The 26,185-nt window shown below is 42.7% G+C and overlaps 1 protein-coding gene across 2 annotated transcripts in view; it reads left to right on the top strand.

Annotated features, from left to right (window-relative positions):
• The window catches only part of ddx10 (DEAD (Asp-Glu-Ala-Asp) box polypeptide 10), a 70,871-nt gene extending 46,184 nt beyond the window's left edge, over window positions 1-24,687 (top strand). Inside the window, exons 16-18 of one of the 2 annotated variants that reach the window (XM_024431952.2) lie at window positions 4,131-4,187; window positions 19,903-20,036; window positions 24,214-24,687. In XM_024431952.2, coding sequence (XP_024287720.1) covers window positions 4,131-4,187; window positions 19,903-20,036; window positions 24,214-24,418 — 396 coding nt within the window. In that variant the 3' untranslated portion in view covers window positions 24,419-24,687. Of the gene's footprint in view, window positions 1-4,130; window positions 4,188-19,896; window positions 20,037-24,213 lie in introns of both variants that reach the window. The other variant, XM_024431951.2, reaches the window with a different exon arrangement.
• The last annotated feature ends 1,498 nt before the right edge of the window (window positions 24,688-26,185 follow it).

Here is a 26,185-nt window from a genome sequence, read left to right as displayed (position 1 = left end):
ATTTTTTAATTGGCAAGATTAGCTAATTTATGCATGACATGTCAGCAACTAATGCTGACACTACACATCCAAGTATATCTGACCAAATTATGAAAGACAAGAATAGTAATTTTGAATTCCGGAAAGTGAGTGTGGAAGAGGAAGTTTTTTGTTGTTGTCTATCAACAATGACAAGCCACCGGGGTCTGACAACTTGGATGGAAAATGACTGAGGATAATAGCAGACGATATTGCCACTCCTATTTGCCAAGTCTTCAATTTTAGCCTACTAGAAAGTTTGTGCCCTCAGGCCTGGGGGGAAGCAAAAGTCCTTCCTCTACCTAAGAATAGTAAAGTCTCCTTTACTGGCTCAAAGAGCTGACCAATCAACATGTTACCAACCTTTTAGTAAAGTTTTGGAAAAAAATTGTTTGACCAGATACAATGCTATTTTACAGTAAACAAATTGACAACAGACTTTCAGCACGCTTATAAGGAAGGACATTCAACAAGCACAGCACTTACACAAATTACTGATTACTTGAGAGATTTATGAGAAAAAGTTTGATTTTCATTTGAATATTCTGTAATTAACATAAAGAAAATGTGCGCATTTTCCCACCAGTGGCTTAAGTTTTCATATACCAAATAAAAATCTAAAGTTCAATGTGTTTCCATCGCATTTTCAACTCTACCGATAGTTTTGTCACAAACTATTGAGTTAAATAGAAGTGTACCTACTCTGGTTTTGGCACATGCGCTCTAGCCAACAGCTCACAGATACAGTGCGAGTAGGCTAGTCTACATAATTATTATGGATCAGAGCGATAATATATTTTTTTGTCAAACGGCAGTCAAGCGTCAATCATCATGTCACCAGAGTAAGACCCTCTATTTATTTGGAAGGAACATCAAGATCACAGTGCACTCTCACCACCCTGTTAAGTTCATCATAACTTATTTCATCTGTAGCCTAATAAACTGCATGGTTTCCCGAGTCACCTTGGGAGGACAACACCATGTCATAGCACAACTTGAAGTTTACTTCGATATGATTATTATATCAATATTTGCGCATAAAGGCGTTTGTCCCACCATTTCTCACATACTTAATTTTACAGACACAAAAAGATCCCACCGTGTCGAATGAACAAATTCTGTTGCCATTTATAAAATTGTACCGAAGCTACCTGTTTCCACCATCTGTTGTGATTTTAAAAAACATGACGTTACTCAAACTATGGATGAAAATGTGGTTAATGTCAAGCATGCATTAGCTCTGCTGAAGTGTTGTGTAGGTGAGCCACCTCCCCCGTAAAGGGCGGCCCTCGAGTGGCTCATCTCATGGTCTCGACAATTAAGTTATGCTGCAGGCACTCCCCCAGCAGGTCTATTAGGCATGGCTGTTGTGATTAACGCTTTGTCCCGTTCATTTGTCGTGCTCGCCGAGCGTTGCCAAGAATGGTTGTTGTGATGACGGCTGACGCGTGAAGGGAAAAACAGACACTTTAAAAAGCCATTTAAATTTCTGTGCAGCACGCTGCCTCCGACACTCAGACGCGTGTCCAGAAATCAATTAGCAGCATTCACCAACATGAATCATTCCTGGCTGGCTGGCGTGCTAAATATCCCTCATGTAGCCTAACTCTCTGTCTCTGGCTGTACCAAGGCCCTACTCAAACACTGTTGTGATCGTTTTAGTTTGACGTTCTAACTGAACTTGCCCCCTGTACTTCTACAGTAGAGAGCCAACCGCTCTGGACCACTGTAGCTACTGTAACTGCACACAGCATGCTGACTGAGGGACCGGAGGCATGCTGACAGACTGCCAACTAGATGGGCAGTTACTAGTCTGGTGGCCGTGGCCCATACTAATGGAAGGCAGCTCAGTGGGGAAAATGTATTACCCTCCCCAGACCGTCCTAATAGATCCATAACTTATTTGTTAGTCACGACTCCCTCTGGTGTTCGCTCTCTCTTCTCCCACTTCCTTTCTTATGCTCTTGCTATCGCTCTCCCTCCACCACTTTTCTGCATCATTTGGAGGCCGGGCCAGAGTCGATTCCCATATTTTCATTCGGTCACGGCCCTGTGCTCCTCGCTAGCTCTGTAAAATGCTTTAGAAACCCTCCCCCTGCTCATACCTTGTGGCCTGAAAACCAATGAGAGTCAGGTGAAAACCAATGAGAGCCCGGTTCTAGCCTTCCTCCCATATCACAGACAAATGAGGGAGTGGATGGCTGTAGGACAGCAGCCATTCCCCTCCTCCCCACCACACACACACCCACTAGTGGCGGTCGCTGCTGTTTAAGATTAGGGAGGACCATTATTTTTGTTGCTTGGCCTTATTTCCGGGGTAGGATGTCATTGTAAAATAATTTGTCCTTCACTGACTTGCCTAGTTAAATAAAGGATAAATCAAAATTATATTACAGCATATTGGATGAGTGTCATTCATATTCCATTCACCCAGCTCAATGTAACATCGAAAGATTTAGGCTCCTACATGATACTAGAATTTGCCCTATACCCATCATAAGGTTGCTTCAACCTAGTCTACAAATGAAAGTTGATAATATAGGTGCACAGGTCGAGAGACCAATTGGAGTAATCAAGGTGACAGAGTGACTCATTCAATACCGCCTTGCACACTCTTGCCTGCATCTAGCTGATCTAGGGTGTAATCATTAGTCCCAACAGCAGTTGCAAACAAGTTTCGATTAGACAAATTCAGCTATATTTATCCCTGTTTCATTCCATTTGCTTCCTTCTCAGAAATGTTTTTCAACAGAATCGGCAGAATGAATACACCCATGATCACCTGCACACACAGTTCACTTTCATAGCAGCCACATACAAACAGCTTCATCACTTTGGGTTATGTATAACTCTGTTGTTGTATGTGTCAAACTGCTTTGCTTTCTCTCGGCCAGGTCGCAGTTGTAAATGAGAACTTGGTCTCAACTAGCCTACCTGGTTAAGTGAAGGTGAAATAAAAATTAAAAAAATTAAAAAGGGTCTCGTTAAGGGAGAAAAAAGTTTATGGCCCGTATCACTTAGTTTCCTGCCTAGCAATAAAGATACAATGTTTTTCAGATGTGGAGGAGGAGACTCAGCCTAGGAGAAATGGTTAAATATCAGTGCTTGTGTGAACAATGTCTTTGTCTAATGCAGCTGTATTGATCCTCTAAGAAGAATAAACTTGGTTTGAGCTTTCATAGTATCTGTGGAGTTTTTACTCTGAAAATTAGAACCTAACAATAGTCTCTATCGGATAATGGCACAATCATTTGGCCTTGGGCTCATAAAATGTATGGCTCATAACATGTATTTTTATGTAGGGCTCATCAGGCTTTCATTTTAATGCCGATCAAAGCTTTGATTAAAGCTATATGCTTTAGTTTGACACTTCTGGTTTGTGCTGGAAATACTGGATTACCTATTTATTCTCTGGGTGGAACATTTTGTAAAATACCGGGAAAATATTCAAACCTAATACACACACACATTCTAATGCAAAATGTGGTTTTCACTGAGTGACATTTGGAGCAGAAATTAAGAACTCATGTATCAGCTGCTGACATTTCCTAATGCATTCTCCCGCCGCATATAAATAGGCTTCTGTTTTCCCACACTATCATTATTTTTCCCCTCTAGCGAGGGTTTCACTCCCGTGTCAAGTCGTTTACTGTGGTCAGTTCTCCCTGAATATGCCGTGTTGGCCAAATGATAATGGTGGCGATCTGCTTTATTTTGGACTGTGTTTTGCAAGTCAGCCATTTTGTTTAGATTTGTTTGGTGTTTTTTTCAACACCTGAAGGATGTGGCTGCCTCTCGATACTCTATTGTGACCTGTCTAACCTCCACTCCTCTGTCTGCTTTCTTTCCTCCCATCCCCTCTCTTCTATGACCCATGGAAAATGTCTTAGCTTAGAGGCAGTAACCAGTGAATCTTATCATTAAAAAAAACTACATAGAACAAAAAAGAGAAAGCATATCCTCTCATGGAATCTATGACAATCTAACGAAATACAGCCATTTCACCCCAAAACAACCTGCCCTGAAAGGCATGGATTGTCAGAGATATACGACACCTAAATCTGGTCAGACTGACATTACTCCAAACTCAGTCTCCCTCTTCTCTCCCACAGGAGAAGAGACTGAAGGAGAACGCTGCCAGAAGAGAAGCCAGCAAGCAGTACGCTGAGGTAAGTCTCTCTCCTCCATTTTACATTAGAATTTCTCCCCCCAAACCTCTCTTAAAATCCATCACATCCTGAACGGGTTTGACTCCATTCACTAGCTCCCCTTCACTCGTGTTACGTTAAACCGTGGCTGTTTAAAGTTATACTTCTGTCAGGATGCTGCTATTGAACTCCAGTCTAGCTTCAAAAGGAGAGGCAGTCTCTAAAAGTGAGGGCCACACTCTACCCCTTTGTCTTTGTAACAAAGGCAGAAGGAGCATTCTCTCTTCTTCAGCCAATGTCAGACGAAGAACACAGAGTCCCCTGATGCCGATGTAGCACTTAGCTTTTAGATTGGAACAGAATTCATTGAGGAGAGAATGGGACAAGCACAATGGTACTTTACAGGGTCATTAATGTCAGCCCCTCTAGTGAGTCATGTGAAGTGTTAACTTCACAAAAGGGGACATGCTTTTCTGCAGACAAATACCAAACGCTCCATAGAGCTTCTCTATCGCCAGCTGAATTGGCTCCACTCCTGCCACGTGATGATGAGACTGAGAGAGTAGTTCCTTGTCTTACGCAAGATCCCGGTCACAAAGCATCTGGGGTGTCTTCAGCAGAGGCGAGTCCCTCTCCGTGTAATATTAAATCCCCCTCTGCTCAGCTTGTGTCCGTCTGCCCGCCTGCTGAATTCGTCTTGCGTAATGTGGAAATGAAAAATCTTGTCTTCAACCTCAGCATAATTACCATGCCAGCACTCTTTCTTTCTCTCCTGTCAATCAAACACACCCAGTGTCATTACATTAATGCTGGCTTGCAGTGATAGATACTCCGGAGGTGTTAGGGTGGCATTTCTCTAATCCCCCTTCCGGCAGCTCTTCTGATGCCTCCTACCACTCTGGTGTATAGCCTACCTTACGTCTCCTGCTCTGTTTAGCACTCCTATTTGGCCTCTTCAGTGACGTGGGAGACTAATAAGGGGAAAATGAATGCAACATCTGAATGTGGCGTCATGGGTGGGATTATCATACACATCCTATCCCCCCTGATCTCGTTCGACGCTGACTCCACTCCTACACCATAGACTTCCTATTGAGTTAAATCAGACATTGATGAATACTTCACAATTATCCCTCATTTCATTGGGTTCAGAATCCACGTTTCCCATCTTTCTTTAAAGAAATACTATGTAAAAATAGCTCCGGCATTTCCTGGTTGCTAAAATTCTAATATTTTGCCTTAATATCAGTTTGTGACAAAACAAGCAACAATCGTGTCGCGCAGTGTTCACCAATCGGTTGATCTCCAAGCCATTCCTAGTCACTCACCAAACGTTTCTGTAAAAAAGTAGAACTCCGCCTATCCGGCAGGCCCAGAGAGAGAATCAAGTGCACCTATAGGCCTACCACTAGCCAATCAGATTACCGTGTCTGCACAGTTTCCTCGAGCCATAGACTGATAAAAGCTTTGACCGCACAGCAAAGTTAATAATGTGAGATTTCAACACTTTTAAAACCATGACTAGAGAAAGACTCAACGAATAGAGCAAAGAGCTGCTGTTATGAGTTAGCTTATAATTAAGTTATTCAACACTGTCAACTTTGTTCAACAGTTTTATAAGCCATAAAATATGCGTTCTCTCTAATTCCACTCACGCTACAAGCAGCCTGCAGCTACAATGAATGAATATAGCGAAGTGTTTTGATAATCTTGCGTTATTATTTGCTGCTTGGCTTTTTTAATATATAGAGATTTTTCTTTCTCTGGTCATAAGAGTAACACCATTAATTTGCGCATGAGGCATGAATAATGCAGTTTGAGTTAAGTTTTGCCATCAGCTGGGGGAGGGAGCCTCGCATCCGACATCCGAAGTAATGCAACAAATGATCTAGCAGTTTGATCATGTACCTAAAATGTTGAAATATAATTTTGAAAATGGTCTGAGCCACACACAATTGGTGGGGCAGTTCAAGCGTGGCCAATATGCAGTGCTAATGTATTGGGCCTACAGCACAGACCTCATGTTAAACACATTGTAATAATCTGAGCAGTAGAGGTCGGCTTGCATTTTGACTTGGTGATCTTGACTTAGAAAAGGTTGGTAGGCATCCCAAATGGCGCAGTGGTCTAAGGCAGTGCTACCTGGACCACTAGAGATCCTGGTTCGAGTCCAGGCTCTGTCGCAGCCGGCTGCAACCAGAAGACCTATGGGGGCGGCGCACAATTGGCCCAGCGTCGTCCGGGTTAGGAGAGATTTTCGCCGGCAGGGATGTTCTTGTCCCATCGCGCACTAGTGACTCCTGTGGTGGGCTGAGTGCATGCACACTGACACGGTCGCCAGGTGTACGGTGTTACCTCCGACACTGATGCGGCTGGCTTCTGGGTTAAGCGGGCATTGTGTGAAGAAGCAGTGCGGCTTGGCTGGGTTGTGTTTTGACCTTCGCCTCTCCAGAGTCCGTACGGGAATTTCAGCGACGGGACTAGACTGGAACTACTGTTTGGATACCACGAAATTGGGGAGAAAAAGGGGTATAATCAAAAAATAAAAGGTTGGTGACCACTGGTGGAGAGAATTATTGTACCATCTAAACAAAAAAAAACTAAAATATTGTTTTGTATTTTCAGCTGTTTGAAGCTAGTGTACAAAACCTAAAGTAAGATGCAGAAGACCGGGAATCATAGAAATTGAGCACATAGAACATATCTACAACTTATTAGACTTGCTTTCAATGACAATTACAGATTTATAACACATTTCTGTGAATTTGGTTGGGTATCACAAAAACCTACATATTACAGCTTTAAATCTGTCCATTTTTTAAAGTAGATTTTTTTCTCAATTCGTTCATCTTCTGTTGGCCCTGAAGTCTGCTCTTATGTTTTACCAGCTGCATGGTAAACCAGGCTGCTTCCTCCTGGTATTGATGGGGGCTGTGTGTTGAACTATGCACCGCCATACTGAACACTTCTCACTCTGCCATCCTCCCACTCACACAGAGACAATTAGAGCATTACAGGCTGTCTCCACTGGGCAACGTGCCTTCAGCCCTCCACTGTTGTCTCATTTATCATCGCTAACACTTTTCCCCAAAGCCTGCGAGCGCAACCATGGTGCCCTCAATAAAGCAGCAGGCCAGACTTATCCAGGCTAATGCTTGGGGAGACTTCGTGCTTGTTTGTTAAGGATTTGGAAGGAATTGGGAAAGTCTTAGGTCAGATATAGCTTGTTAACAAAATGAAGTGCCTTCTACACTGTCCTTGAGTTTAAAGTTTTTTTGTCATTTGAAGTTTTGATTTTGTGTGGTTTTGTGATCCTGGAGTCTTCAAGGTCTTATTTAATCTTCAAGTTCTCTGGGCAAGATAAAGATGCAGCATCTTGTTTCTAAGGGTGCTATTGATCATATAAGCACAATGTCCAGTAGTTGGATACCTTAAGGCAGGTATTCCCAAACTGGGTTGCCGTCGTGAGTACGCCAAATACAAATGTGATTCATAATTATTATTATTTTTTCACATTTTCAAGCACTCCATTTATAGTTTCCAACAGGGCTATACATTTGGGTGAGGTTTTTTTATCGCCTGAGTAGCTTCGTTTCACTGCCAAAAATAAAATTAAACAATCTAGTGTTCAGCGAAATAACAACACAATGTCAAATAATAAACATCCAATCACATTAACTGTTACTATATCGTGGGAACTCCCCTAACGGTCCGTATGTAGCCAAACGTAGCTGCTGTTCATTCCATTGGCTCGAAAATGGATAAATGGTTCAAAAAAAGTCAGGCCCATAGAGACACATACCAGTTCTACAGGTAGTACTGCTACTACCAGCAGTACTACACCTGCACCTGTCCACGACACAAGTTGTTCTGCTTCCACGAGCACATCCAATGCTAGCATCAGTAATTTTACATTTGTTGTTAGCCCAGCTAGCATGGACACTGACAATTGTGAATCTCCTGCAGCCGAAAGAGCTACTGATCCCTTATCCGGGAAAGCACCGAACAGACAGTGACGTTGGACCATCGAAGAGGCGCAAATATGACCCCTACATTGATTTGGGGTTCACTTATATTGGGAGTAGTGCCTTTCCTCAGCCACAGTGTATTTAATGTGCAAAGTACCATCTCACACCACAATGAAACCTTCACTTTTGCGCACACATTTAGAAACAAAACATGCCAATTTAAAAAAATAAATAAGCCGCGGGAGTTCTTTGAGCGAGAATGAAAGACTTTTGAGTAGTAAGACATGTATAAAAGCAACAGATACCATTAATAAGAAGGGGCTAGAAGTGTCTTGTATGGTGAGCTACGGAGTAGTTAGCACAGGCAAGCCCCATACTATTGTGGAGGACTTTAATTCTTCCTTCGACCGCAGATATGTCTGGGACAATGCAGGGGGGAATAGGCCCAACAACAAAAAATGCCTTCATCAAACAACACTGTTTCACAATGCATCATTGACGTGGCAGGAGATGTTTTGAAACAATTACTGCTTCACATACAAGCCAGTGATTTCTATGCATTACAGCTGGATGAGTCAACAGGCGTGGCGGGCCTGGCACAGCTCCTAGTATATGTCAGTCACATTTATGGGGGTTCAATTAAGGAAGACATCCTCTTCTGCAAACCACTGTGTATTTTCTGAACTATGCAATGATATGGGCAGCAAATATGTAACACTTTTACAACATACAGAAGTGCGCTGGTTATCAAGGGGCAAAGTATTGACACCTTGTTTTAAAATTGAGAGACGAGCTTAGTTTTCTTCGCTGACCATAATTTTCACTTGAAGAGTTTCTCACACGACTGGCCTATCTGGGTGATGTTTTTTCTCGTCTTAATGATCTGAATCTAGACTTACAGGGACTCTCCGCAGCTATATTCAATGTGCGGGACAAAATTGAGGCTATGATTAAGAATTTGGAGCTCTTCTCTGTCTGCACTAACAAGGACCTTCCTCCAGTCCACTTACCGATATCTGAACAAGAGAGCCTCATCAAAATTGCAACAAGTGGTTCTGTGAAAATTGAATTTAATCAGAAGCCATTGCCAGATTTCTGGATTGGGCTGCGCTCAGAGTATCCTGCCTTGGCAAATCGCGCTGTTAAGACACTGATGCCCTTTGCAACCACGCACCTATGTGAGAGTGGATTCTCGGCCCTCACTAGCATGAAAAACTAAATACAGGCACAGACTGTGTGTGGAAAATGATTTAAGACTGAGACTCTCTCCAATACAACCCAACATTGCAGAGATATGTGCATTCTATCAAGCACACCCTTCTCATTAACCTGTGGTGAGTTATTCCCCATTTTAGATGAACAAATAAAGTTTGCTATGTAAGATAGCGAAATTAAAGAGTACAATTATAGATTATAATTGTCATTTGTGCCCTGGTCCTGTGAGAGCTCTTTGTCACTTCCCACAAGCCAGGTTGTAACAAAACATTTATTAAACATAATAATGAGCGTATCATATAGTGTGTGCTTGGCAGGCTTACAATGATAGAAAAAATCAACTCTCAAATTTGATAGTGAGCTGACCCTGGTGCTAGAAGGGGGTACGCAGCTGGAGAACTGGGAACCACTGCCTTAAGGATATTATAAAGATGAGATTTGTCTCTGACGAATGACCCGGGCTCTTAGGCTGTGTGTGAGATTCAAGTTTGGGGAAGCATTTAATGCATCCATCTTAGCAGTTTCTGACTAATGTAAGAGCCTACTATTCCTAATTTGATGAGTAGATTGGATGGTGAGGAATTAAGATTATAATAGCTCACTCACTGTTTGCAAAAGAAATAGGCTGCCGTTCTGAAATGTGTTTCTTGTCCATTCTTTGCACTTGTTTGGAGCTCAGCTCCAGCTATAGGATTTTTTTTTTGAAGTGTACGTTATTTATAATAAGTTTCAAATTTTACATTTTATTAGTTGTATGTATTGTATATACGTGGTATACACTGTCCAACGAAATGCGTACAAGTTTTTTCTCAACAATGCAACAATAAGAAATAATAAAAAATAAAAATTGAATAAACATTTTAGCATAAGTATAATACAGGAAGGCACAATTTATAGTCCAATATTTACACGTATCAGGGAATGTGCACTATTAGCAGTAGTAAATAAAGAGCCTAGTTTGTGTGGACTACATGACCAAAAGTATATGGACACCTGCTTTTTGAACATCTCATTCCAAAATCATGGGCATTAATATAGAGTTGGTCCCCCCTTTGCTGCTATAACAGCCTGCACTCTTCTGGGAAGGCTTTCTAATAGATGTTGGAACATTTGCTGCAGCCATGAGCATTAGTGAGGTTGGGTACTAATGTTGAGCGATTAGGCCTGGCCAGCAGTCGGCATTGCAATTCATCCCAAATATATTCGATGGGGTTGATATCAGGGCTCTGTGCAGTCCAGTCAGGTTCTTCTACACCGATCTCTGCAAACCATTTATGTATGGGCCTTGCTTTGTGCACAGGGGCATTGTTATGCTGAACGAGGGCCTTCCCCAAACTGTTGCCACAAAGTTGGAAGCACAGAATTGTCTAGAATCGCATGCTGTAGCGTTAAGATTTCCCTTCACTGGAACTAAGGGGCCTCGCCCAAACCATGAAAAACAGCCCCAGAGCATTATTCCTCCTCCACCAAACTTTACAGTTGACACGATGCATTCGGGCAGGTAGCGTTCTCCTGGCATCTACCAGAGTTCAATCTTGGTTTCATCAGACCATAGAATCTTGTTTGAGTCCTTTAGTTGCCTTTTGGCAAACTTCCTAGCGGGCTGTCATGTGCCTTTTACTGAGGAGTGGCCTCCATCTGGCCACTCTACCATAAAGGCCTGATTTGGCAGAGTGCTGCAGAGATAGTTGTCCTTCTGGAAGGTTCTCCCATCTCCACAGAGGAATTCTGGAGCTCTGTACGAGGGGCCATCGGGTTCTTGGTCACCTCACTGACCAAGGCCCTTCTCCCCCGATTGCTCAGTTTGGCCAGGCGGCCAGCTCTAGGAAAAGTCTTGGTGGTTTCAAACTTCTTCCATTTGGAGCCCACTGTGTTCTTGGGGACCTTCAATACTGCAGAAATGTTTTGTAGCCCTTCCCCAGATCTGTGCCTTGACACAATCCTGTCTCGGAGCTCCATGGACAATTCCTTTGACCTCGTTGCTTGGTCTTTGCTCTGACATTGCACTGTCAACTGTGGGACCTTATATAGACGGCTGTGTGCCTTTCCAAGTTATATCCAATCAATTGAATGTACCACAGGTGGACTCCAATCAAATTGTAGCAGCATCTCAAATTTGATCAATGGAAACAGGATGCACCGGAGCTCAATTTCGAGTCTCATAGCAAAGGCTCTGAATATTTATGTAAATAAGGTATTTCTGTTTGGGTTTTTTAAACCTGTTTTAGCTTTCTCACTATGGTGTGTTTGTAGATTCAGGATTAAAACATTTAATACATTTTAGAAGAAGGCTGTAACTTAACAAAATGTGGATAAAGTGAAAGGGGCTGAATACTTTCCGAATGCACTGTAAGGGGAGTCAAAAGAAACGCGACAATAATATACAAGGGCCACATAGCGAACATTACAAATACAACTGTGTATATGGATTCTCTTGATAATTAAGTAGGCATACACTACATAGTGTGTGAATTGACACGCTCTACTGTCACATTCAAATTTCAATGGCGTCCCTCCATGCGTTTTCGTCTTAAGGATGCATGATGCGACAAATGATTATTTGAAAAAAGTTTAATGAAAGGCAGTCGCGCTGCTCTGTTTCTTGTGCAGGCTGCACACACTTCATCAGTCTCTCATTCACAAGTTGACAAGCATATGATATTCTCACCCATCAGACTATTCTCAATCGGGTCTTTACATAGAGCCTGTAATATGTGCGGAATTTTTATTTTATTTAGAATGGCCATTAACTTTTTTTATCTATAGCCTGCACTTGAATAGCGAATGTAAGATACGTGTGGTTTGTAAAGCAGATGAATGTGCTTAATTTGAAGAATGTAGTAATCAACAGAGCAGCACGAGAACGCTGTCTCTTTTAAATAGGGGCCAGTCAGAACAAGGTTTTCACACACACGATTGCTTATTGACTGGGCTTATAAGAACACATGTATCACTAGGATATGGGCTCTCCAACAGTGTTTCTGGGATCTTGGGCCTAAAGGCTATGTTTAGAGTTATTTGGCCACTTTAGTTGTTACAAACCTTTTCAAAACGTATAAGCATAGGGCCTCCCGAGTGGTGCAGCGGTCTAACGCACTGCATCGCATTGCTAGATCTGCCACACCCTTTGACCTAGACAAACATTGGCAGTAGAATGGTTTTACTGAAGAGCTCAGTGACGAGGGTGCCACCTTTTCAACAAGTCAGTTTGCCAAATTTCTGTCCTGCTAGAGCTGCCCCAGGTCAACTGTAAGTGCCGTTATGTGAAGTGGAAACTTCTAGAAGCAACAACGGCTCAGCTGCGAAGTGGTAGGCCACACAAGCTCACAGAACGGGACCCCCGAGTGCTGAAAATCATAGCGCATCTGTCCTCAATTTCAGCACTCACTACTGACTTCCAAACTGCCTCTGGAAGCAACTTCAGGACAAAAAATGTTTGTCAGGAGCTTCATGAAATGTGTTTTCATGACCAAGCAGCCGCACACAAACATAAGATCGTAATGCCAAGTGTCGACTAGAGTGGTGTAAAGTTCACCGCCATATTACTCTGGAGTGATGAATCACACTTCACCATCTGGCAGTCCGACGGACGAATCTGGGTTTGGTGGATGCCAGGAGAACGCTTACTGCCCGAATGTATAGTGCCAACTGTAAAGTTTGGTGGAGGAGGAATAATTGTCTGGTGCTGGTTTTTCATGGTTCGGGTTAGGCCCCTTAGTTCCCGTGAAGGGACATCTTAAAACTACAGCATAGAATGACATTCTAGATGATTCTGTGCTTCCAACTTTGTGGCAACAGTTTAGGGAAGGTCCTTTCCTGTTTCAGCATGACAATGCCCCCGTGCACAAAGCGAGGTCTATACAGAAATAGTTTGAGATCGGTGTGGAAGAACTTGACTGGCCTGCACAGAGACTTGACCTCATCCACATCGAATACCTTTGGATTGAATTGGAACGCCAACTGCGAGTCAGGCCTAGTCGCCCAACATCAATGCCCGACGTCACTAATGCTCTTGTGGCTGAATGGAAGCAATCCCTGCCGCAATGTTCCAACATCTACTGGAAAACCTTCCCAAAAGAGTGGAGGCTGTTATAGCAGCAAAGGGGGGACCAACTCCATATTAATAACCATGATTTTGCAATGAGGTGTTTGACTGCAGTCATTCATCTTGACTGCCGGTTCACCGTAACAGCTGTACACAAGGTAAGGTATTGAAAACAGGGGTGGCAATCATTTTGACATCCATCTAGTCGAGAGAAAATAATAGTACTTGTTAAACAAAATCTCTATCTGAGCAATTGTATTAGTATCAGTATTTGTATTTATTTTATCAAGGGTACCAATAATTTTGGACCTGACTGTAAATGTTGATTTTATGTGATGTGCTTCCCGATGTGACACAGTTCAGTCATGTAAAGAACATTTCATGTACAAAGCTGCTAGGCTTTGGAGTCCCTTATCATCCTCGCACAGACCAGTACACAAACATGAACATTTTGATGCTGGCCCTACCAAGCCCACTGAGCTCGCTGAAGTTTGAGTGAAGCTGATTTAACCACCACTCACTCCAACTTTTAAATAGAGATCTCCCAAGACTAAGACTTATCAAACAAAGCCCCCACTTCGGACAGATGGCGTTTTGCTTGACTCATTTCCAAACCCAGGGTAAGTGCATTACTGTGATGGCATGCCAGGAGAACCACAATGCCCGGACTCTCTGCATCAGAAGTTGACGTTAGAAGGGGTAACCGCCCTTTGTTGGTATTTTAAAAGTAATCTTTGCAGATAACTTGGCAGCAACCTGATGGCCAATCCAGTGTTTCTCTGCTCCTCCTGGAATAATTATATCCGGCAGAGTCCGACATAACTGGAAAGCAGCCGTTGTCATCCGTTTCAGGAGGCCGTCCACAGTTTCTAGATGGCAGCTGTCATGTCTATTCTTTTCCCACTCTCTCTGGGGGATACCTCGTATAACAAGCATATGCAAATGCAGGTGTTGGGAAGAGGTATCCATACCACCCTTTGACAACCGATTCTCAATGGACCTGGTGGTGCTCTTGTGCTCAGTTACCACATCTACAGTGTTTTGTACCTGAACCGGTGCTATCATTTATTGCTTTCAATTGATACCTAAAAGCACATCTCTCTTAAGTGTTCTATGCAGCAAATTAAGTTTTGTTTATTGTTAATTACTTAGCTTGACCAGTTTTGGTGTCCAAATGGGTACGAATATTATCTAATGAGCTGTATCAATGTTAAGCTCAAGGCTTTTCGGGTTTGTTCACTTCCTTGTCTCATAACCTTCACTATATTATCTATAAACCCTCAGATTTAGCATCTGTGCGTTTTCGAATCCTGGCAAGCCTTTTAGGTCTTACTTTTATGTAATCCTGATGAGAAATGCCGGTGGTAGCTCTGCATGCGCCAATGAGTTCAGACAGCCTAATGTCTGACAGGTTAGTAATAAATGTTCCCTCCATGCTGCCTGAAACTGCTTTCCACTTTTCCCAGAGTTAGACTTTCAAGAGATGAAGCTCTAAATGAGAATCCATCACCAGGGGCCTGAAGAGATTTGATTAAAGTCCACCAGGGAGCGTGAGCTGTGGTGACATGTCAGAATTTCTCCTAAAATACTTCTGTGTTCTCATCAATCTGTCCTCCCTTCTCTTTTATTGCTCCCACACTGGGATTTCTGTCTGTGTTCGTGTTTTGTGCCTAGTTGTTGGCCCAATGTTGATACAGAGCCCATGCTTTAATCAGTAAACTCCTAAATTGAATAAATAGGTGGAAATAAGGCTTCCTGGATGATCTAGATGAGCGTGTCCTGAAAGATTAATGCCTAGTATTCCAGCGTTTAAAGCGTCACATACATTTGATGGTCTCCTAAATGCTAAGTGATTACAGCATTTATTTAAATATTCATTGGCTAAAGTGCTGGCTGGAGCCATTCTAAGCTGGCACGAGGCATGGATTTAGCCTGTGTGTGATTGAGACACCTTAATCGACGTGACATCCCAGGTGGTGCCTCTGAAGATGTGTGTTAAACTAGCTGACACAGTGAAGGCGTGTAAAAGAAGGCTGTGCTCAAACACAAGGGAAATAAACATTGCATGATGTTGAATGTCAGCTTTTTACTTTGACCTTAAAATAATGGTGCTGCCTTTAAAGCTTTGAGAATAATAATAATATATTTATTTTATATAGAGCTTTTCATTACAAACAAGAATGTCAGTCGCATTGAAAACAAACACTAATGTAGGGATCTTGCAGTTCATGGTTGGTCTTCCACAGCTTCCGATGTCTAGGCAGTTGGTCTTCCACAGCTTCCGATGTCTAGGCAGTTGGAATAGGCAGTCAGTAGCAGTAGCTTGAGGGGAGGGAGCCAAGCCAAGCTGAATAAACTGGCTTGCCGTCATCATTCCTGTAACTCCGTGGGTTACCACCAGTTATTTCAGATCAACCCTCATTAAGTTAAAAACCAAAAGTTATGCAGTTAAAAAACACTTAAAATAACGAACATATGCACAACATTTAGAGCTTTCTGCCTAGGCGATCCCACGGCGCCATGGCAACCACTGAACTTGATTTTATTGATGTATAATATGACATCCTGTTTCAATCAATACATGGCATGCCATATACTGTGGAATTTACAACTAAAGGTGCAATGAGTATTGTATTGCTATTTTCCAGACAGTATCTGTAATATGTCTAAAGGGTTTTCAGTTTCTACGGTAACACTGGCTCCTCTCTCAGCTCAATATGGCATTCTTGTTTTGATGAGTACATAAGTCTCCCTAGAGGGAGCTGAGATTGCACTAACTTGAACATCTGAGACTGTACTGAAGATAATGAGATGAGACCACGCACAGGTCTGCTTGGTGGTGTGGAATTATGCTGCCAGTTCTTCAGTATATTTAGTTTATGATACTGTCAGCCTTGTTTTTTGTCGTTGTAATTACTAATATATTGGTCAAAGTAAGAAAGAGACTCATTGTTGCTGTTAATCTGTACATAATGATCAGGTTAGAAAAAATACAGTTCTCATCTATAGTGCTGGGCAGTATACCATATTTTACTATACTGAACAGAAATATAAACGTAACATGTCACAATTTCAATGATTTTACTGAGTTGCAGTTCAGATAAGGAAATACGTCAAATGAAATTCATTAGGCCCTAATCTATGGATTTCACATGACTGGGCAAGGGTGCAGTCAGGCACAACCAATCAAAATGTGTTTTCCCCCACAAAAGGGCTTTATTAAAAACGTAAATACTCCTCGGGTACCAGTGATGATGTAGGCCTAGATAGGTATGTTTGTGCAACGGTAAGAAACCATGTAATGTAACATCTAATTAGTCCCCTGGAAACACTGACCAACGCTTTGGTTCCTACCCTGTCAATAATTCCTCCTTGGTAGTCATTCATTGTCATGTCAAACAATATATTCAAGGTGCTGCCCACTATATTCCAACCATAGAATTAGAATTAATCATTCTATTTCCATGATCCCAACAGTTAACCAATTAACTAGACATATATTTTTTCCCCCCATATTATGCAGCTCTGTTGGGAACAGTGTGGTAATGATAACAAAAATGCAGAAATTGATGAAAATGCTGATAATTTTAGTTTGAAGTTAGAACGGTATAAAATGTTCAGAATAGTAGTGTTTCCACCCTAGGGTCATGAACTACCCATAAAGCATATTTAGAACGTTTTTTATTATTGAAAAACATAAAATACCGTCATACCATACATCAAATATTGTGATATGATATTTTTGCCAAATTGCCCTACTCATCTGATTTCAAGTTTGTTGGGACACACTGGTGTACTGTGTGTTTCTCCCTGCTCTGTTTCATGGGTCTGATTTGTAACTGTCCCTGACGTCAGCATGAGGCAGGGCGAACTCTTGTTTTTATTCTGTTCAAGTGGATATGACAGGACTGTTCTTGCCCCAGGTCTTGCTGGCAGAATTTCAAGTGAATCTTACAAAAGCCAGGTCTCCATACAGGATTTGTTTACAGCGTGCACAGACACTGAATCTGGCTCCCTGCACAGCAAGACTAGCGGCAGGACACTGCTGCTCATACTCCGACTTAATGTTCTAACATTAGGTAAAGCAAAGATTAGATTTCCTCCCGAGATACTAGAATTGCTGCAAGTCCCACCCCCATCCATATTTTGTTGCCTCTGGGTCGTAAACGTGTCGATAAGATCTCTAACATGAGAAGAGTCAAACTGGCGTACTGTGTACTCCCCTTCCTCACTAAAGTGCTTGAGTGATTGCTAGCCTCAAATCCAACGACATATAGCATGAACTTGAACTTGAACTCTCATGAACTTTTTGAGCCCCTCCAGTCAGGCTTACGGGCTATGCATAACACTGAAACTTCCTTGGTAAAGGTAGTGAACAACGTTCCATATGCTGCTAAAGCTGGGAACATATCCATCCTCCTGGACCTGTCTGTAGCATTTGACACTGTCATCAGATTTTAACTGGCCACATCTAGAGGCTTCTTGGAGTCTCCTTGCCTGGTTCCACTACCCATCTGATAGACAACAAATAGTTTCCCTTGGAAACTGCAGGTCTTCCCCAGCCCCTGTATCACAAGGTGTCCCCCAAGGCTATGTTAGGTCCATTACTGTTTATTATTTACATGCTACTCCTTGATCAGTTTCTCCCACCACTTTGGACTCAGATTTCACTATTATGCAGATGCATATGCACATCTAGGTCCACTCAAAAAAGTGATCATCGTGTTTAGTCTTCTCCCTGGTTAGTCTGTCATCGTGTTTAGTCTTCTCCCTGGTCAGTCTGTCATCGTGTTCGGTGTACTTTTATATACTTACTTATTTCTATGGGATTTTATTGCTTTTCATCCTGCTGCATGTAAAGTGATTTGGGGTGTCTTGAAAAGCGTTTAGAATTAAATGTATTATTACTGTATCCATATTAAGCCTACATATGTGGCATGGCTATTGCTTCAGTGTCATCCACTAAGCTTAGAACTCTTTTATTCCATTTCATGTGGATATCTCTTCATTTAAATCAGCAAAGTGCATTGAACTATTGACTTACCAGCGCTTTAGTCTGTAGTCACAAGAATGTAGGAAAATCCATACCGCAGGTTATGTTTGGAAAGTTATGAAAGGGGTAGAGTGTAGTGCTGTAGCCAACTCGGTCTCCCATAACATTTCATGCTCATGACCCTTTGTTTTCCACGGTAGCCTTTTTAAAAAAAAAAACTTTTTTTAACCTTTTTCAAACAATCCGTGGGGGAGGTCTTTCACGCATATCAGATGGCCTGATAAATTGTTTTGTCTGGATAGAGCTGTTGGTTTAGAAAGCAGAGCTTTGAAGGCTGTCAAAGCCAGTTGAAATTGAGCAGCCCACCTTCTAGTCATGAAAATCAGCTTAGGTCTTAACGTTCCATCGAGTTGCTAAAACCAGCAATATTGTCCTCTCTTTCAAGGCTTTCTAGAAGCTATTAATAGTCTGGGACGGGCAAATAAGGCTTGTTGAACACTGAGGTTAGCAACACGGACTCAGATATGTGGAACAAACAGGGCCCTCTCATTATAGCTGTCCATAGAGAAATCTACCACAGATGTGTTTGTCCCAAATTCTTTCATAAAATGGCGTCCCTGTGGGTCTGAGAACCCGAGCTCATTAACAAGTGCGTTCCACTGGGCAGTTTCATCCATTTTAAGTAGATCAATTATTTCCCTCTTTTCCCTCTCCCTCCCTCAGTACCTCCCCTCTCATTCCCTGCTTAGATTAAAGAGCACCCAGTGAAACGCCTTAGAACTTCCACTTGTTTTATTTGTAGCTTTGTATTGCCCTCCGAATATGTAGGTTACATTGTGTGAGGGAGATCCACGGGTTATTAGTGAAACACACAGAAGCAGTAGTTTGGTGCCCCCGATTTGGTGTTTACACTGCTCACATAGGCTTACCCCTCTGCCTGTCTCTGTAAACCTTTTTATTGGGCTGCGTTTATCTTGCCCCTCTTCTTTTAACCTGCTCTTGATTCAGACGGAGTTTGTTTGACTCATCCTATACTGCTTTAACCTTCTAGATATTTGTATCCGTCAGGCTTTCACTGTGAATATATTTTCATACTATTATTTTGGTCCGCCACTGCAGTATTTCCACTTGCCAGCGTCAGACTTGCAGTATTATCGCTGAGTTCATTTAGGGGTGTGATTTAGTGTGGCTTGGCAAGCTTTCTCTTTGTGAAAAATAACATTCATTAATTGGGCACACAAACATTGGCACATATACATTACTGTTTATGGGTGAAGTTTCCTCCCTCTAACCATGTCAATTCATTGATTGCATTGCTAATGCCAACTGCTAATTTCCTGTACCTTACACCTGTACCTTTTTAAATGTGTCTGTTTCGGTCAGTAAGAACCTTTTCAAGACATTCGGTGGAACATTCATAGGGGTTCATATAGTCTTCATGCAATTAGTTGATTTGCTTACTGGATCCAGCACCTGAGGTATTTGTAGTAATGGTGTATTTTGTCCCAGGAGCAGAAGTCCGGTGAGGAGGATGAAGAGGAGGTGGTAGCGTACCTGGGCGGTTCTGATGGAGAAGAGTTTGACCCCAGCACACTGCCCGACCCGGACAAACTACACTACGACTCAGAGGAAGCTGATGACCAGATCAGGTAAAAAAAAAGTGCTAATGTACCATCTAGTCTTTAGGCTGAAACTGGATGCATGATAGACTAAAGGTTCCATACAGGGCTTTTAAAATGGCTTGACAATGTGCAGCCCCTACCTGTACGGATTTTGTGATGAGTAAATCTGAAAGAAACAGGCATCAACTCGACCAAGCATAGATTAGATGTCTGGATATCACTGATGCATTCCAATCCTTTCAAAACTACCAGACAGAGTCGAGAAGCCATGGTTTGACATTTCTCAAGGAATCCATATTGGGGAAAATGAGGTGCTCAGCATTTTAGGCCTGGTGGTCTGTCGTAGAGGGGTTGTTTCTATTGAGCATTAATAGATTCATTAGATTTGCAATGTTGTATCACTGCTTGGCTGCCTGGGGTTATTGGGATTTGTGGTGTAATTGCCTCCGGAGCAAAATTATACCCTTTCCAGGAGAGAGGACTCCCTCTGTAGCTTGCCGAGGCATTGATCGCGGGTCGGACAGCAGATAGGCCATAAAGTGTGTAATTAGAGGCAGATTTAAAGTGGCAGCCGAGGGTGAAGGGCAACGCGGCCTCTCGCTACAGGGTAATGCACCAAGGATTTAAAGGCGGAGAGGCAGGCAGGACAAGGCTTCTGGTTTTCTGCTCCACGTCTCCCTCTCTCTTCTCAATGTTTTGTCTACTACGGCAGTGGTTCCCATCCAGGGGTACTAGGTACTTGAGGAGACTCATGAGACCATAGTCTTACTGGTAAAATGGACATGAGGGGGTACTCCGGGCAGAGCAAAATTCGGTTGGTGGATAGAGCAACTGGAAAAGGTTGGGAACCACTGTACTACGGACTATTGTCTTTGTGCTCTCGCTCTGACTTGTTTCTACTTATCTCCCTTTCAATTCATCATGCTTCTCTCTCTCTGCCTGTCTTTCACTCCCTTCGCCTGCATTTATTCCTCCCTTCGGCTTCCCGTGTGTGGAGGATCAGCAGATGTTCCTTCGTCCTCCTCCGTGAGCCCAGAGGGCTGCAGGCGAGAGCAGATTTACAGTCCGCTCCACTTCCCCGCGTTCACTGCATGACTACGATGCCCCTTTACCACGCAGATCTACCGCCAGCCTGCCTGTCTCTCTCCCCAGGATGCTGGTTTATACTAGGGAGGGATTTCTCAGAACACCACCACTTATATATCACCCTCTCCTTGACACCTTCTACTGCACCTCCTCCTCTTTCCAGCTCTCTCTTTCCTCCTAGTGTCTTCTTCTGGCAGATTTCCACACACCACTATCTGTAAGAGAAACCTCCCTGTGCTGCTTGTATAAGGCCTGGCCATTGTTACAGCACACCAAGAATATACTGTACTGTTCATCCATTCACTCTGGGCTTATCCCTGCTGAATCCATCCACGCCTGTACTGGCCAGTTCTTCTGTCTGACTCCATTGCTCACATCCTGTGGTGATGATGAATGGAAGTGTAATTGAGTCTCCCTGTCTGACTTAACCGCTGAGCTGTTTGACCATGATCTCCAGGGCAACAGATGGTGGTATGATGCGTGGTGGTAGGATTATGGAGTAGCGGATGGATGGATGTCCCCAAGACAGCTCTAAGGCCAATTGGCTGTACCTCGATATAGACATTCATAAGCATGATACCTGCTAACCCGTAAGGGCGCTATTGATCAATGCACAGCCTTGAGCAGCCCATATTTCTCTTGTTTCTAGCACAATGTTAATTATGTATAACTACCACTAGGGGGACAGCAACCCAACTCAAGCCATGATTGACATGAGGGCCATGACATGTGAAACGTTCCCTCATATCAGTTGTTAACCCTATTCCAGTCTATACTTTATACACTAGCACATACAGTTCTGTTGGCTAAAAGCCTTAAATAATTCAACAGAGACTTTGATTTGACAGTGATTGAACCAAACAATACAGGCAGAAATTGTTTGGTGAAATCATCTTCAACACTACACAGTACATTGAGCCTTCCTAAGCTTTGGAACTTGTGTAAAGATTCATTCATTTATTTAAGATACAGTACTAATTATTCCATCATAGACACGTATCTATATAGGGTATGTTATTGTCACTCGGTTGTTTATTTTCCACTGGTCAGGTTCTTGTTCTCAGCCAAGTGTAAGATACAGCTTGGCTGGTGTGTTATGGCGCCCAGGAGTATATTAAACACAATACTATATGAGACCTGCTGGCCTGAGGAATTAAATTGAGTCTAAGGCAAAAAAACTTAGGATAAGAGCAATGATACAGAGGCACAGAAATCTGACGACGGGGTCAGTTAAGGGGTGAATTAGCAACTCGTCAGAATGAGTCTCATGTCTGCTCTTTGAAATGTACTGTTGCTGCCCTTTTAGCTATTATAGATGATAATTGCAAATATAAGTTCTGATCAGTTGGGACCATTCCCCAACTTCTCATGTCTCACAACCTGTACCAAACAGATGTGCTACACACTATGTTCTTCATTTGGGCTCAGGTTGTGTTCACCATGGGCTACGGTTAGCGAGAACCACCCTGTCAGCACTAACAAAACAGCAAAGCAAGACAAATGTACCACTGGTATTCCCCTTTCCTTTTTACTTTCGCTGAAATCACTCCTCCTTATGGCTAGCGGAAAGACTGTCAAGAAAACGCGCTTGCCTACATGTTTGTGGTTGGCAAGATTAATGTAAAAGTAACTCGCCAAACCTTACTCATGTACACACCTGGGTCCTGATTCGTTAGGCGTGAAATGGAAGAAAATGGGCCGAAACGAGAAGAGGCCATCTGAACTTATTCATTAAAAAAAAAAAAACACTTGTTTTAGTTTTCCATTGCACACCGTTTCGTTAGTGTGCTAGAGCTGGGACGATAAACCAAATCTGGGCATTTTGCTGATGCATGTATCGTTCATTATGATAAGTTGCCTATACTAGAGAAATGTGAAGTTTGATTATATGTTGTCGTTAATGGGACAATTGATGGCTACAGCAATCAAAATAGTAGTAGTAGTTTAAAGGATAAATTGCATTAATTCAGTTAATTTATTGTGATATGGATTTTTGGCCATATCTCACAGCTCTATGGTGTGCCCTAATGAATATGACCCCAATGGGGTTCTGCATGCACGGCAGCCATTTTGTTTTACCTAGTGCTCGCCACCCAGTCCTAGAGCTGTGGAGTGTCAAAAATCAGAGACATGGCTAATAGGAGCGATGGCTCGACTCATCGTTTCATTCTGCTTCCCGTTGACATGATAAAGCATTCCCATCTCCCTTTATCCACACCATTTGACTTCATGAAAGACTTAGACTTGCTTTGTTCGGCTCATTTGTTCGATTAATTCCATTATGCCATCGCTGGTGTCTGATTATCTTGACACTGAAGGAGTCCTGGAGATCTCTATAGAACTGCTTCTTTCCGCACCATCTAACAACTTTTGAATAAAGAGAGTCAGTTTTGTGACGGATGCCTCTTTCCATCCCTCAATTACAAAGAAAACCAACAGTGGGCTACCGCAAGCAATCAAACAGCTAGCAACCTTGGAAGACTTTTAACCAAATTTCCTCTGTTGCATTCCTCTACACCCTTCTTACACAGATTCCCATAATCCACGGTATGGCTCAACTAAGGCCCTGTGTTTTGGACAATCATGTCACATGACCTGGATTTGAACCTTTTTAGTTTGGGTTAGTTTAGTTTGGGGCGGCAGGGTAGCCTAGTGGTTAGAGAGTTGGACTAGTAACCGGAAGGTTGCAAGTTCAAACCCTCGAGCTGACAAGGTACAAATCTGTTGTTCTGCCCCTGAACAGGCAGTTAACCCACTTCCCAGGCCATCATTGAAAATAAGAATTTGTTCTTTAACTGACTTGCCTAGTTAAATAAAGGTAAAATAAAAATAAATAAAGTTAAAGCTTTTTCATCAAACAGTCCCATTTTCTTTTTATGTCAGATGATCCAGCACTATCCCCAATTGCTTTTAATTTTTGGTGTAATTCTAATTTCTGGAAAAGGCTTAAAATAAAGGTTCTTAACAAGGTCATGCGACATTATAGCGCAACACACAGGGTCCCTGCTCATAACCCCTTTCAAACCCATCTCCATAGATTGGCCCTCAATATAAACCCAACTCCCCTTGATATGCTCTGAACTGATTGTTGAACCCTTTCTCCTATCTCTGTTTAAAGCCCTGCTGCTGGGACGAGGAAGCGCATCCGCAGTGACCGCATCGATGACTCGGGTGAAGAAGAAGAGGAGGAGGAGGAGGAGGCGGCAGCAGCGGGGAGCAGGAAGAGACCCAGGCAACAAGCAACCGCCAAGCCCCTGGACACTGGCCTCTCTCTGGCCGAGGACGAAGCACTGGTCCTGCATCTGCTGGGGAACCGGAGCTAGGGCTAACAAATGACCCAACACTGTCTTATGGCGGATCCTCTCCAATGTCTTGTCATAATTTGGGGATGTTCCCCACTATTGGGAACATAAAACAAATAAAGTGTATGTTAGTTACAAGTGACCTGTTATTGTTTTACTGTGATTACGTGTGCTTGTTTGGTACATAAAATGTAATTCAACATGAAAAACAAGTGCTTTAGCTAGTACCTATCCACATACTTTTTTTAAATGTCCTCAAGTGTTTATTTGAAATACAGTAATTTGCTCTACCTTGTGTTTTTTGTTTCTCATTGTTCTAAAATACCCTTTCAAGTACCCATCTATTTCATGACAAAGTAATCACACAGCCATTTCCTTGGCATGTGTGTTTTTCTGCATCTCGTTCCAAGTGATGTCTCTTGTAATATGATTAGATTCTAGCTTGATGCAGGTGCAACACGACCACCTTTCACTCACTTGGTTAAAGCCTGAAGCCCACTTTCAGCTTTTTCATTTCACAGATGTAAATGACTTTGGCACATTCTAGAAGGAAATGAATGTATAATTCCTTCAGCCCCTTGTGACCTCACCAGAGGAGATCTGATGCACACTACAAGGGGGGACTGGCAGCCTGACCGATGTACATTATGCAGACATGCTTTTTCCAGCTCCCGAAACCTCTCTCTGTTTTTTGTCCCTTTGACAATTTTGTCTTAAATTCCCTCTTATTGTCCCGGTAGTATTTTTTTACTCTTGTTGATCTCCATCACACTGTTATCCCACATTACATCTCACTCCTCTTTCAGTTTTGTTCTCTCCATCTCTCACTGGCTCTTTCTGGTTCAGCACGTAGACATCATTTTTCTCTCTCCCCTCACTGCAGTTCTATGTTTTGAAAGCTGCTCTGCCAATGCAGCCTCAGATGACTTCAAACCACTGCCTTCTTTGGTGAAGCATAACTTGCATCACTTGTGCCAAAAACAACAGTAATGGTATACCTTCATGCCTCAGTCGCCATCTGCGTCCTATCACCTGTTATTGCTATTTGACTTGATAGAAAGGAAAGATCCATCGACTGTAATATTAAAATACACCCCTTCAAATGAGTGAATTTGGTTATTTCAGCCACGCCCGTTGCTGACAGGTGTATAAAATGGAGCACAGCCATGCAACCTACACAGGACATTCTACTGCCAATGTTTGTCAAACTGAAAAGTTAAGTGACTTTCAACCCTGCACCGTCATAGGATTTCCAACAAGTCAGTAAGTCAAATTTCTGCCCTGCTAGAGCTTCCCCGGTCAACTGTAAGTGCTGTTATTGTGAAGTGGAAACATCTAGGAGCAACAATGGGTCAGCCGGGAAGTGGTAGGCCACACAAGCTCATAGAATGTGATCGTCGAGTGCTGAAGCACAATAACTTCGTCAGGAGCTTCATGAAATGGGTTTCCATGGCCGGGCAGCCGCACACAAGTCTAAGATCAACATGCACAATGCCAAGCGTCGGCTGGAGTGGTGTAAAGCTCGGCGCCTCTGGACTCTGGAGTAGTGGAAACACGTTCTCTGGAGTGATGAATTGAGCTTCACCATCTGGCAGTCCGGAGAATAAATCTGGGTTTGGCGGATGCCAGGAGAACACCACCTGCCCCAATACATAATGCCAACTATTAACGTTTGGTGGAGGAGGAATAATGGTCTGGGGTTGTTTTTCATGGTTTGGGCCCCTTAGTTCCAATGAAGGGAAGTGTTATTGCTACAGCAAACAATGACATTCTAGATGATACTGTACT

Source organism: Oncorhynchus tshawytscha, linkage group LG09 (assembly GCF_018296145.1).
Source record: "Oncorhynchus tshawytscha isolate Ot180627B linkage group LG09, Otsh_v2.0, whole genome shotgun sequence".
Lineage (NCBI taxonomy): Eukaryota > Metazoa > Chordata > Actinopteri > Salmoniformes > Salmonidae > Oncorhynchus > Oncorhynchus tshawytscha.
This window is presented reverse-complemented; position numbering and strand designations above follow the sequence as displayed.